General features: G+C 39.5%; 1 protein-coding gene across 1 annotated transcript in view; it reads right to left on the bottom strand.

The window, feature by feature from the left end:
- Window positions 1–2017: 2017 nt before the first annotated feature.
- Window positions 2018–14154, bottom strand: part of LOC136863175 (RING finger protein B-like) — a 374129-nt gene continuing 361992 nt past the window's right edge. The window contains exon 6 of the mRNA XM_067139526.2: window positions 2018–4061. Within this exon, the coding sequence (XP_066995627.2) occupies window positions 2068–4061 (1994 nt within the window). The 3' untranslated portion in view covers window positions 2018–2067. The remainder of the gene's footprint in view (window positions 4062–14154) is intronic.

The raw sequence follows: 14154 nt of genomic DNA, 5'->3' as shown, positions 1-14154 counted from the left end.
TTATTGATAGATTCTATTGATGTTCTACACGGTATAATCACATTTCTTTACTCCCTTCGTGGGAATCATTCAAACCATTCAGTTTAATTTCAAACTGCACCAATAATCAGTCAAGTGTACACAATCGTACCGAATGAGTGAACCCTGGAACTTACACTCCCAGACCATCTGCGATCTGCCAGAACTTTCAGAACTTCTAGTCATCGTGGGAATTCACGTGGTCCCATGGCATAGGGAGCTGACCTATGGTGTGGGGAAGGAGTACCAGCAGCGAGGTACATCGTCTGCCACAACACAAAGGACATTCACTCCTCTTTTCCAACTCCGGCTGCAATAAAGGTGATATGCAACTTGTCTTCTTTTAGGAATAAACAAACAGTTCATTTTAAAAAGTTTATTTTGAAAACCTCTCTCTCTGTACACATTCCAAGCATGCACCGCACACACCTTGCGTAAATCCATGCTCTCCAAGGTAGCTAAGTACGAGGAGTTCGTGGTACAATATATATATTGTGCCTGCTAGTTTTCTCACATGAGCATTAATGAAAAATGAGTGAACACTGTTCCTGAAGCCATAGCAAAGAATTTACAGACCCCAAGAGGAAACAAAGATAACCATTTTTTACACTATGGTAGAGTAATTTGATATTATTTTCAGTTACCAGAACCTCCTGTGATAACAGGAATGATGAAGACTTATTTTTCCATGTCATTATCCATCAACTGGGGAAGAATTTTATAGAAAGACAGAACATTTTCAATGCGGTCTCCAACAGATACACTAAAGTGAGGTGAAGAGCCCTTGGCCTTGATTAAACATATGAATATTTATGATGATGTTAACTCAACAGAATAGAAGAAATGTCAGTGAAAATAGTTAGTTACAAAATTCATACATACATTTAGGAAATACAAAGCAGGTCATGAAGAACAGTAAAGAAGAAGCAATTTTCTGCAAACAGAAATAAAGATCATAAAACCAATACTAAAGGAAAACTTAGTAGAAACACTGGTATCATCAGTGAAATGGCTACTGGCTACAGTACCATACATATATATATATACAGGTTGAAGCAAATTTTGCGCACTCGGGCATCGCAGTGCGACTCCTCACATGCCAACAATAAAAAAAATATCTGTTCCAAAAGTTCGTCCTGCGAGTATATCCAGGAGAAAAAGGACATTGAAGAGTGGCAATCTGGCAACACTGTAACCACATGTAGGGTAACTACCTCTGTCAGCACATATTAGTCGTGCTGTACAGTTGGTACAGTGGATAGAGTTTTGGGTTAGCATGCAGGAGGTCGAGGGGGTCGATCTTCAACGTTCTTTTTCTGCCAGATATACTCGCAGGGTGAACTTTTGTGAGAGATATTTTTTTTTATTGCTGGCATGTGAGGAGTCATGCTGCGACACCCGAGTGCGCGAATTTCGCTTCACCCTGTATATATATATATATATATATATATATATTCTTGCTAGTGGTTTAACATCACACAAGTAGATTGAAGGTTTTGGGCAATGCAAGGTTGGGAAAGTGAGAGGATCGGGATGATAGCAGCTGTGGCCTTAATTAAGGTACGAATATGGGAATGCAAAATCATTTTCAGGGCTACCAATGGTGGAATTTGAACCCACCATCTCGCAAATGCAAGCTCAAAGCTGCGTGACACAAACTGTACGGCCAGCTCACTTGTTTACCACACTTAATATTAATACTCTGTTGTTCCTTCTCATTGTAAAGAAAATTTTGTCCTATTTTCTTGAAGAAAAAAGATAGAGAGACAATGTGCTCATATTTAGCAACATTTTTATTGAAAGGTATGAATAGTAACATACACAAAGTAATTGTTTTTTCATGTTCTCACTTTTTATGAGCTCATTTCAAATGAACCTTTGTCAATTCCTTTACTTGTCTTCCAATTAAGAGGACTGTGAGATAAAGGAAAACTTACCTACTCATAACATTAGAAAGCATTTTTATAAAACAACTCATAATTCCATACTCTGGCACCAAAAATTTTCATTGTTTAATTCAGTTATTGTTGTATTTGGATTTTTATCCACCTAAAATATATTTGGTGCCAGTAATAATCTCCATACTGACACAGGTCTTTTGAACACAGTAACTTGTCCCTGTTCCTTACCCCCTAAAACAAACATATATAATGGGACAGGTGGTTCAGGACTAAAACAACTAAGGTCCTCCTCCAAATCACAGCGTTCTTGAACATAACCACAGTTTCCAAATATATGACTTTCTGCACGACTAGCACTGCTAGCTCGACATTTCTTACGTTTCTCAACACCCATAGGTGTAGCTGTAGATGGACTAGGGGAATGACATGGGATGATTACTGGAGAATCATTAGTAGGCAGTTCTAAGAAATGTGGTGGAATTCGCACTCCAGGAGTTGTTGGCTGGGATATACTTTGTAGTTCCATACTCTCCTCCTGGAAAAATTGTCTGCTAATACTGCGACCACTTGCATCTTCCAGAACACTATCTGGTGGACTATTTAATAGTTTTGCATACGTCTGAAATTGTTGTCTATTACCTTCTCCATCAGGGGTCAACACATGCCACGATTTTCTCTGCCCAGCAGATGCTAATATGGTCTGAATGTCTGGACCTAAGTAATTGGGATTACAAAACCCAAATGGGCCATCCCTGACAGGTGTTTTGGCTTTAGCAGTGCTCCTTCCAAATTTTGAGCTATAATCTTCTCCTTGCTGGCAACTTGGGAAATTATTTTCAGTAGGACTGATCTTGTTATACATACTATAGTTACTGGCAGATGATATTCGGTTCATTGTTTCAATACTTGCATAGTCAGATGTGGACACAGTTTCATCTGAAGTTTCCTCGAATTCAGTAACTACATGACCTGTTCTGAATCTCACTGAGGCTGATTTTGGTATATTTATTGTCTTATTAACATTCTGGATTGTACTTCCAGATAGATTTCCAATGTGCATATTGTCACCTGCTACCATAAGGTGGGAGTTGTAACTGTCACTTCTTTTACTCCCAGAACTCCCATGCATAGATGGTTGAAACTGTTGGTGTATGAATGAGAAATCTCTTGTATTAGTAGATGGTAAAGTTTGGACTTGAACTGCATTATCTTTGTGAACAGAGAATTCTTCAGGACTTAATGCAGTATTGTTTTCTAATTCATCTTCTGAATCAAAATATACCAGTCTTGTAACCTCAACAGGCGTAAGTGCAGTGGAAGGAATAGAGGAAGATGCTAAAGCTCCAAAATTGGGTACTGAGACTGGCTCTCGAGTCATTGAACTACACTTTTCATTTGATGGATTCTTGGAGTGTTTGCAGTTGTTTGAAGCAGGGGATACTAAAGTAATCTGTCTACTGCTACAGTCAGAGGAAGGGTCGGGTGTAACAGGAGAAGTGGCTGGCATTATTATTTCTTGTTGTTTCCTAGAAAGGATATTGGCACTTTGGGACTTCACCATTGTCTTAGGAACACCTTGTTTATCTTCAGAGGTGTCACACCTATTTTCACGAACAATTGTTTGCTGATGCAGAAGGCTCTCAGTACTATCATCATGGCTGCTGCTACTTAGTACACTGTAACTACACTTATGATGGCTAAGACGTGATAAATTTATGTGGGACAACTTGGAAATCTCTCGCAGAAATCCCATGTTGTTGCCTCCACTGTTTGTCTGCCCACTTCCATTTGTGTTTCCTGAAGTTCCACTTTGTGATGAAATAAAGCATCGTCTGCTCGATTCCTGATTTTGTCCAGAACCATCTACATAGTTGACAGATGTGGGCCGAAAAACATATTTACGCTCGCAAGGTGACACACGATTATTTTGTGGGTGGTAAGATGAGTGACGCGGATTACTGCAGCGGTCTACAGATCCACCACCACGAGGACGATGATTGCGTATACTGTGCGAATGACTTAGTGGTGTTGTTGGTGTTCCGTGATGCACAAGTAAGAGCTCGGAGACTGCAAGAGCAACACTCTCAGCTCGAGGCTGTGGCTTCACTCCTGGGACTGTTAAGCGCTCCCAACTTTCAGTACCTGTAATAGAAATAGTACTCTGAATCATAGAAGAAAACTGACAGTTAATCTCAGGGTTACTACAGCACTTGAAAAAGACAGATAATCTCAAGGTTACTAGAGCACTTGAAAAAGACTATGAAATATTCCAACTAAGGTGTGGAAACTTAATGTAGATTGCATTGACAATTACTAAGAAAACTTTGAACTTCTTTTTTTGAATCTAATATTATCATCATAATAATCATCAAATAAACAGTGTAAAACATGGATATCAATTTAGCTGTTTCAAGGGTGGGAAGATAGGGGAGTGAAGTGAGGATACCTTGTAAGATGATCCAGGAATATCTCAGTTTTAGAATATCTTTGGGATGATCTGATTTGAGACTTATACTGTTCCATATTTGCACACTTCCCATTTCCTATCATTCCTGTTCAACTTCTTTTGAAGAAATTCTTTATCTCACTTGAACTGGATATCGGTACTGTTTGTTTTTCAAGGGGAGGGACATCTTTCAAACTTTCACCTTTCAACTGTTACAACTTAACATTCCAGATATAATTTTGGTCAGTGTATTTATATACCTTCTTCAATAATGGAAAACATAACCTTGACATTAACCTTGAAACCCCTACAACCTAAATTCATTACTGGTCACTTGTAGAAACGTTATGTATTCTGCATTTTCTGAATATGATCAACAGAATACCTCATTATTTTGTTAATTTAATACAATATCATTTAAAGTCAGGTTTATTATAACAGAAATAACCAGATTCTTTTTGGCTTGTATTTAAGTAGGAATAAAGGAATTTTTCCTCTCTGGGTATTGTTATCAATTGACTTGTTCATTTGACAAAGGGATGTTTGACTTTTATGGAATATTGAATTGATCTGATTTAATTATCTACATTGCCATTAATTTTACCATTTGATTTAGAAGAGGTTTATGCATCTTAAACTTCTAAATTATGGTGGTACCTTATACCCAGTGGCGTATCCTGGAATCTCCACTGAGGCATGCAACTAGTAACTATGCAGTAACACAATGTATTAAATTTCAATTCTTTTTTTGCTAGTTGCTTTACGTCGCACCGACTCAGATAGGTCTTATGGCGACGATGGGACAGGAAATGGCTAGGAGTGGGAAGGAATCGGCCGTGGCCTTAATTAAGGTACAGCCCCAGCATTTGCCTGGTGTGAAAATGGGAAATAATGGAAAACCATTTTCAGGGCTGCCGATAGTGGGGTTTGAACCTACTATCTGCCGAATACTGGACACTGGCCACAATTAAGCGACAATTTCAATTCTACTCACCCTAACTACATGTAGGTGAACTCGAACCAAACAGTTTTACTGTAAGTTTCTGGATGAAACGTGCGTACACAATTCTTGTTTTCTGTTTTTAAATTTACGAGGCCCGGGTTCGATTCCTGGCTCTGCCACGAAATTTGAAAAGTGGTACGAGGGCTGGAACGGGGTTCACTCGGCCTCGGGAGGTCAACTGAGTAGAGGTGGGTTTCCGTGGTTTCCCACTACTCCTCCAGGCAAATGCCGGGGTGGTACCTAACTTCAGGCCACGGCCGCTTCCTTTCCTCTTCCTTGTCTATCCCTTCCAATCTTCCCATCCCCCGCAAGGCCCCTGTTCAGCATAGCAGGTGAGGCAGCCTGGGTGAGGTACTGGTCATCCTCCCCAGTTGTATCCCCGACCCAGAGTCTGAAGCTCCAGTACACAGCCCTTGAGGCGGTAGAGGTGGGATCCCTCGCTGACTCCGAGGGAAAAGCCAACCCTGGAGGGTAAGCAGATTAAGAAGAAGGAGAAGAAATTTAAGAAATTTACGAGGGAAGGTAGAGGTCTCCCCGCTTTAACTATCTGAATCTTTTCATCAAATGAACGGCCAGTAAATGGCTTTTCAAACTGATTTACAATTATATCCATTTTAGACTCATCCATCGTTAATACCATATGTGCGCAAAATATAATAAAACACCGAAAACACAATGAATTAACTCACTAGTTAGCCACAACTCAACCACTGGAGGTAAGTCACCCCAGTAAGCAGATTAAGAAGAGGAAGAAGAAATTTAAGAAATTTACGAGGGAAGGTAGAGGTCTCCCCGCTTTAACTATTTGAATCTTTTCATCAAACGAACGGCCAGTAAATGGCTTTCAAACTGATTTACAATTATATCCATTTTAGACTCATCCATCGTTAATACCACATGTGCGCAAAATATAATAAAACACCGAAAACACAATGAATTAACTCACTAGTTAGCCACAACTCAAGCACTGGAGGTAAGTCACCCCAGTGCCATTGGTCAGTTTCGTCACGTTCGGTTCTCGCTGGGGGGTAATCTGTGGGTCCCGTTCGCTGTAAAGATGCCGACTTTCTCCAAGTTGCTAACAGATGGCAGAGGGTAGCACGGGTATGGGGTGACAAATTCTGACCAAGTTTCAATTGCAGCGACATCGTTCGGAGGGTTTCAGAACTACGTCTGCCACCGAATGCAATTTTAAGATTGAATGCCTTACATCCTTAACTCTTCCATTTGCTGTCTCTTTCTTCCTAGAGTGGAGTAAACGGCGAAACTACACCAGCACCACACGTAGTCAAGCATCGGAACTAGTACAGTTGCGCGGACCTTTTGAACTTCTGAGAGATGAAATCGTTAATATTTGACTTGAAATAACCTAAAATCGTACATCAGACAGTTCTTTGTGTTATCATAACGCGTGCAATGAATGCCTTGCATTCAAGGAGAATACACCCCTGCTTATACCTGCTGTGTACAGTACCTGTAGAATTCAAATTCTCTCCTGCTTTCTTTTGTCATTTGGCATTGAATACACACTAAATGTTCTAACTTGATAACTGATTAATTCTTTTCAAAAATGTTATGTATCAACTATTAGGATTTATATAAGAAACTCAACAGACTGCACATTACTTGAAAAAAAAAAAGAAAAGTATTTTTTTCCCATTTTAGGACAATATACTTAATTGTCCAGTTCCTTGGCTAAATGGTCAGCATAGGGGCCTTTATTTCACAAGGTTCCAGGTTTGATTCCTGACTGGGTTGGGGATTTTAGCTGCATTTCGTTAATTCCTCTAGCTCTGCACGTGCGACTCCATCAGAATGTGGGGGAAAGCAGCAGATAAGGTAGAAAGAATGAAGGAAGACAAAATACTTAATTACAACTTATACGTACGTACATACATACATACATACATACATACATACATACATACATACATACATACATACACACATACACACATCCACACATACATACATACATACATACATACATACATTCATACATACATACATACATACATACATACATACATACATACATACATACATACATACTGTACCGGTTACGACCTGTACATAAGTATTTTTTGAGCATAAGTTACGTTTATTTACCACGCGTAATGTTCCGAGCGCGTCTGGTTTGTTTTCCAGCAGCGAGGACCAGCTAGCGAAGTGTATGACGACTGTGAGTTGTGACGTAGCCACAGGGGCTAGCTAGGCCGCCCGCTCGTCTCAACACGTGTTGCCAGCCTTGGCTGGTATTTTCTGGATTCCACGTCACTTGTTCTAGTGAGTTCGATGGAGAAAATTTGGAAATTTCTATAATAATTGTGCTAGCGAGTCGAGCGATATGTCATCTTGTTTGGGATCACCTAAACGTCCCAATGCTCGAGTTTCAAGCAAATCCATCGAGGGATTCGGGAGATATTCAATCAAATCGTATTATGACGTAGACATCCCGGATTGAATAAAAAGAGGACCTACTGTAGCCTATTCACACAGTCTCAGCTGAGTAGTCAGCGAGGACATTCTTGCTGCTACTATCATCGTGGAACTTTGTCATTATACAAGTGTGGGAAGACGATTCTTCCAAGTTTTATAAATTGGACTCATAAGACTTCGAGTGTGGTAGAAATTTTTCTAAGTCTTCGTAATTGAACTTGGAATATTTACAAGTGTTCATTGAAGGGACTTGTATTATTTACGTGTCATCGAAGTTGGAATTTTTCTAAGTGTTAACAAAATGGACTTGTATTATTTCCATGGGTTTGAGACCCGAATTCTTCTAAGTGTTCACTGAACATTATTTACGTGTCTTCGAAGTTGGAATTTTTCTAAGTGTTAACTGAAGGGACTTGTGTTATTTACGCGTCTTCGAAGCTGGAATTTTCTAAGTGTTCACTGAATGGACTTGCATTATTTTCATGTATCTTCGAAGCTGGAATTTTCTAAGTGTTCACTGAATGGACTTGTGTTATTTACATATCTTCGAAGTTGGAATTTTTCTAAGTGTTCACTGAACGGACTTATATTATTTACACGTAAACGAGATTGGAACTTTTCTAAGTGTTCGAAAAATGGACTTGTGTTTTTTACGTGGAATATTTACAACTGTTGAGGAACTCATTTTTCTAATAGACAGTAATTGATTAACATTGCCAGTGATGAACTTTAACTTTCCAACGGCTTTGAACAAAGTTAGGATTGCACTTGCATTTACTCAAAGACTTGTACATTTGCCAGTGTTGGTTTAAAAGACTTATAAATTTCGTCAGTGAATTTATTTATGTGAATGGACTTGTGTTTTCGTCAGTGGTCACTCAAAGACTTTATGAATTTCACCAGTGAATAACTTTAAATATATTCAGACTTCCAAGTGAATGGACTTGTGTTTTTTTTTGTTCGAGTTTAGGCAAAGACTTGCACCTTCGCCAGTAATGAACTTTGAGTTTAACTATAATTTCACAAGAAGGGACTTGTATTTTTTCGTTGCCAAACGTTATTCCGAGACGAAGATTTTCCTAGTGATGAACTCTAAAATTATTAATACCACTCATATCATTTTAGGAGCGTTGGAAGTCTTGATGTACAATTATCAAGATCTCTGCTTATAAGTTGATCATCCAAGGTGTTCATGGACTCAGTGCTACTAGTGACCTTGGGAACATCAATCCTCTCAGTCTCATTGGGCTGAGGTAGTACGTGACTATCTACAACATCGCCTGGATCATAGGGGTTCAACCCGGGCCTCAGAGTTCGAGACATCTCTACTTGCCGTCAATCCAGACAGTCCAGCTGCCTCTGTCTGGAGTATCTGGAGTCCCTGGAATCCCTGGAGTCTTCTGGAACGTGCTTCAACCAGCTTGGCTTGGTGAGCTGGAGAACCCAAGCCATACTATTGGAATACGAGGAAGACAGTCCGATTCTACTTAGAGGTGATGTGCAAATTCATGACATATTTGAATAAACTCTTATACAATCACAGTCAAAGTTTTTCTGTAGATAGGACCCTACCTCCTGTACCGAGCCCTAGCTACAATTAATCCAGTTTTGCCCTGAGATTTCTATTTCATGCCCCTATCAAATTTAATCTGAGAGTCGGGCTCTTTTACTGGTACAGAGAGGGGGTATTATACGTGGCACCCTACACGTAGGGGCTCGATAGCTAGGTCAGCAGTGCTATCAATTAAGAGACAATTATAACACCCTGGACGTGGTGTTCTTTCTTTCTTTATTTATTTGCAAAGTGAAATTTATGCCCTGGACGTGGCAAATAATTTGTGTTTTATGTGTTCTGTGTCATATGGTTGATTTCTATGTGCTGATATATGATGAACTGAGTGCTTTTGAACTTTAAAGCCACTGATATTTCAGTTTATATTTGAAATTTTCTAAGTGTCACATATTGAAATATTTTCATTACTCTCAACATGGAAAATATATTAGCAGCAATTGAAGCCCTTAGGCTTAATATGAATGAAGTTAACGCCAGTTTAGAGACTAGGCTTACTGCAACATGTGCTAGCTTAGAGCGACGCCTCACTGAAACTAATACTAATCTTTCTAGCTTGGCTGAGACTAATGTTCAAACTAATGCTAATCTTTCTAATGTAGACCAGCGTTTAAGTAACTTAGCCCAAGCAAATGTTGAAGCTAATACTGAAACTAAAGCCACTCTTGCCAACCTAATAGCTGAATCAAATGCTAAGTTAAATAATTTGGCAGAGTCTAATGCCAACCTAGATAGGCGTTTAAATAATATAGATGAATCTAATGCCAACCTAGATAAGCGGTTAGTTGAAGCTGACGCCAGGTTAGATCAGCGTTTACATGACGTGGTTCAATCCCAATTTACGGAAATGAACACAAAATTATAATCTCGTTTTGAGCAGGCAAGTGTTCGAATAGAAGAAAGGTTCACTGAGATTCATTCCCAATTTACTCGCAATATCGAAGACATTAAAACCACTATTAAAGACCAAGTCTTAGAAGCTGTTAAGGAAGATTTAAAGAAGGTTGCTCCTTCCGTTCAACAACTTTCACAGGGCATTGAGGAATTCAAGGCCGAATTTCAGGAGTCTCATGGTCAGCTTTCGCAAATGCAGGCCAAAATTGTTTCCGTCCAGGATACCTTAAGGGAGACAGTTAAGAATGACATTTCCGGAGTTGGAAACGAAGTTGCTCTATTAAAATCTAAACAGGGCGAGTTTGACAAACGATTCACTCAGCAAGCAGATAATACGACCACACAAATTAGTCGTATTTGCAAAGATGTGGGTGAACTTAAAACCGAATTGAAAAACGATGTCAAACAAGTCGAAGGAGTAGTCCAACTCCAATTAGGAGATGTCAAAAGTAATCTCGAACAATTAGCTACTAAGGTCGTTAGTCTTGAATCTCGAGATACTTCCAGACCTATCTCTAGTTCGATAGAAGGAGTCGAAGGAACATCGTACCAGACGACTATTGTCAAAATCCAAGAGGAAAAACCTCCTAAATTTCCCGGTAAAGAAGACTATACTGCTAAGGAATTTCTGATTAATGTAGCAGAATATTTTCAAGAACATAAGATTGGCGAAGATAGAAAGCTAAGGACAGTTGCACGACTACTAGAAGGCAAAGCTCTTTCTTGGTTTTCTCTATTCAAGTCCAATTTCAAGGCATATTCTGATTTTGAGAAGGCGTTAATTGATCGCTTTTGGAATGCAGAAACGCAACACCTTATCAAACTTCAACTGTACTCGAGAAGGTATAACACCTCCATCAATACTTCTCGATACGCAGATTTTCTACTATCTCAGTTGAAGAAAATGCAATACTTAGATCCTCCTTTGCCTGAGAAGGAACTTATTCAGGTTATTACTTTACAATACCCTTCTCACGTCCAAGAAATTTTAGTAGCTGCCAACATACAAAACTTGGATCAATTCGTTGCTGTATTGCGACGTCTGGATACTGCTCATGCACAGGGTACTTTAAAACCGAGCAAGAATAAAGACATAGCTGCTCACCCAGTGCAGGTTAATGCTTCTGAGCAACCACGTCAGAGTCCAGAACGAATGGATAACAAGGAAGAGAGAGATACTCAATCATCACCTCCGCGGTATAGAGGGTATAGAAAACGCCCATACCGTAGCCAGATGCCATACCCAACCAAACCTACTTGGTTGAAACAAGAAAGAAAACAAGATAGTAGAGACTCAAATAATCCGGACTTACACAAACGGTGGAAGGAAACACAGGACTACCTCCATCAGTTGAAACAAGAGGGTCATCAACCTGGAGCGACTTCTCTTGAATATCAAGAATATAATAAGAGAAACAACACCTTTGGACAAAGTCCAGAATCCACGGGTGCTGTTACCAAAAAAACTTAAATTTTTCCAAAACAAGATTGCCTGAAAATGAGGAGGTCGGGTCATTTCACGTTGATATTATAAATTATTGGCACATCGATGATGACTTACTGTTTGAGGACAAGTCACATATTCATCAACAAGTCCAACGAGGTTTACCTATTATTAATATTACCATTGGGGGAGTCCAAGTATCATCATTGGTGGACTCGGGAGCGCAAGTGTCCCTGATTGCTGATAAACTGGTAACATTGATTAAGGATAAATGTGATCTTCTGATTTTGCCAGTTGCACAAGTAAAGATCAAGGGCATTATTCCTGAGCGGAATATTAAGTGCAAGCAGCAAGTATTCCTTGAGTTTACCATTAATGAGGAAGTGTGTGAACATGTCTTTTTGATAGTTTCGCCTATGAAATTCAACCTTATCTTGGGTTCAGACTTTTTGTCTAAGTATAAGGCTACTATTGATTACTCTGCCAACACCATTCATCTATGTAGGATTGGGTCTGTAGAGTTGCAGCTGGTGGATGGTGAAGACTTTAGGCTTCAAGGGATTGATTTACCCTATACCCAAGTCGATGGTGTGATTGGCGAAGCCGCCCCAGTCGACCAGGTATTGAGAGAAGAGGGTGATCCCGAGGAAGAAGAGGGACCCGTGTCAGAAGAAGGAGATCCCCATGAAGAGGGACCCATTGAGGAAATTTTACATGACAAAGGGCCCGATTTTCTCACTTATATCTCCAGTGTAACTGAAGCGCCAGATCACCACCCGGACATAGCAGCGGCAGAGGAAGAAATCTATCAGGTTTATTCAGACGTTTTTGACGAAAAGCCCGGAGAAATTAAGAATTTTCAGCACCACTTCAACGTCAATGATACTTCGCCTTATAAGCGCAAACCATATCCAGTGCCCGAGAAGTACATGGAAGAAACCAGGACACTGATTCGCCAGATGGAGGCTGATGGAATTATTTCTAAGTGCGTCACGCCTTATATCAATCCACTCACCATAGTAAGGAAACCCGATGGTAAGCTTCGTTTGTGTTTGGACGCTCGTGCCTTAAATGACCGACTGATCCTTGAGTATGACCACCCTCCTCCGCTTAAAGATGTCATTAAGCGATTTTATGGAAAGAGATATTTTTCAGGCATGGATATGACATCATCCTACTTCCATATTGTACTGGATGAACATAGCCGGCTCTTCACTGGATTTATCTTCGACAACATTACCTATGTCTTCAACCGGCTGCCCTTTGGCATTAAGAACTCGGGAGCCGTTCTAATAAGAGTATTGGAAAACCAGTTGTCTGATGAAGTGAAAGCCATCGCCACTATTTATGTCGACGATATCTTGATAGCATCTGATACATGGGAGCAGCATTTGGAAGATATACACACTGTACTTAAGGAGTTAAGGGAAAAGAACTTTAAAATTAATTTGAAGAAGAGTCAATTTTTCAAGACGGAATTTCTTTTCCTTGGGCATGTGATTAGCGGACAGGGCATCCGCCCAAATCCTGCTAAAATTCAATGTATTACAGATTTTCCTAGACCTTGCAGGATTAAGCAAGTGCGGCAATTCCTGGGACTTTGCCAATTCTTTTCACAACATTGCCCTCAGTATACTGAAACTATAGCACCTCTCCAGGAATTATTGAAGAAAAACAATCGCTGGAAGTGGACTACTGAATGTGAGCAGTCTTTCATTGCTACTAAAAGGATGCTCAAAAATTATGTGCAGCTCTGCTATTCTAACTACGAATGGCCCTTCCATATTGAATGTGACGCCAGTAAGATAGGAATTGAAGACATGGATGGAAGAAGGGCGTAACTCAAAAAACACTCTTTTGAGATAAATGAGTTTAAAGAATTACAACATCAAACACTTTTCTCAGAAATACAGAGTTTTGGAATAATATACTTAACTACATTCTTGATTATTTCATAATATGTACATCAAAAATATTTATAAATTTTGTGGTTTGTTGTCAATTTTGTATTTTGAAGTTACGCCCTTATTCCATTTTCAAGAAACATTTTCATTGAAAATTAATGTTATTTACATTGTTAGAAGCATGTAGACAAGTTTTACAGGTTAGAACATTTGACAGGTCACAACATATTATTAGGGGACTCACTATATGGAGAATTTCCTATCCCCACAGATTCAGCTCCCCGGAAAATATTTTCAAACCATTCACGTGCACCTGCGCATAGAAAGCTTACTAAAACATTAACATATTTTAATTTCCCGGGTTCAGTACCTACATGAGGGACTGAAAAGCTACCCAAAGTATCTACAGACCTCATATCCTTTAATAACTGAAACGTATCATGAAACGTAATATCATAAGTCTGTCTTCCTGATACAGTTCCTTCAGGAGAGTGACATAATATGACATACTTTGGAATAGGAAACTTAAGTCCTT

Source organism: Anabrus simplex, chromosome 2 (assembly GCF_040414725.1).
Source record: "Anabrus simplex isolate iqAnaSimp1 chromosome 2, ASM4041472v1, whole genome shotgun sequence".
Taxonomy (NCBI): domain Eukaryota; kingdom Metazoa; phylum Arthropoda; class Insecta; order Orthoptera; family Tettigoniidae; genus Anabrus; species Anabrus simplex.
The sequence above is the reverse complement of the archived record's forward strand: the minus strand, read 5'-3'. Positions and strand labels throughout refer to the sequence as shown.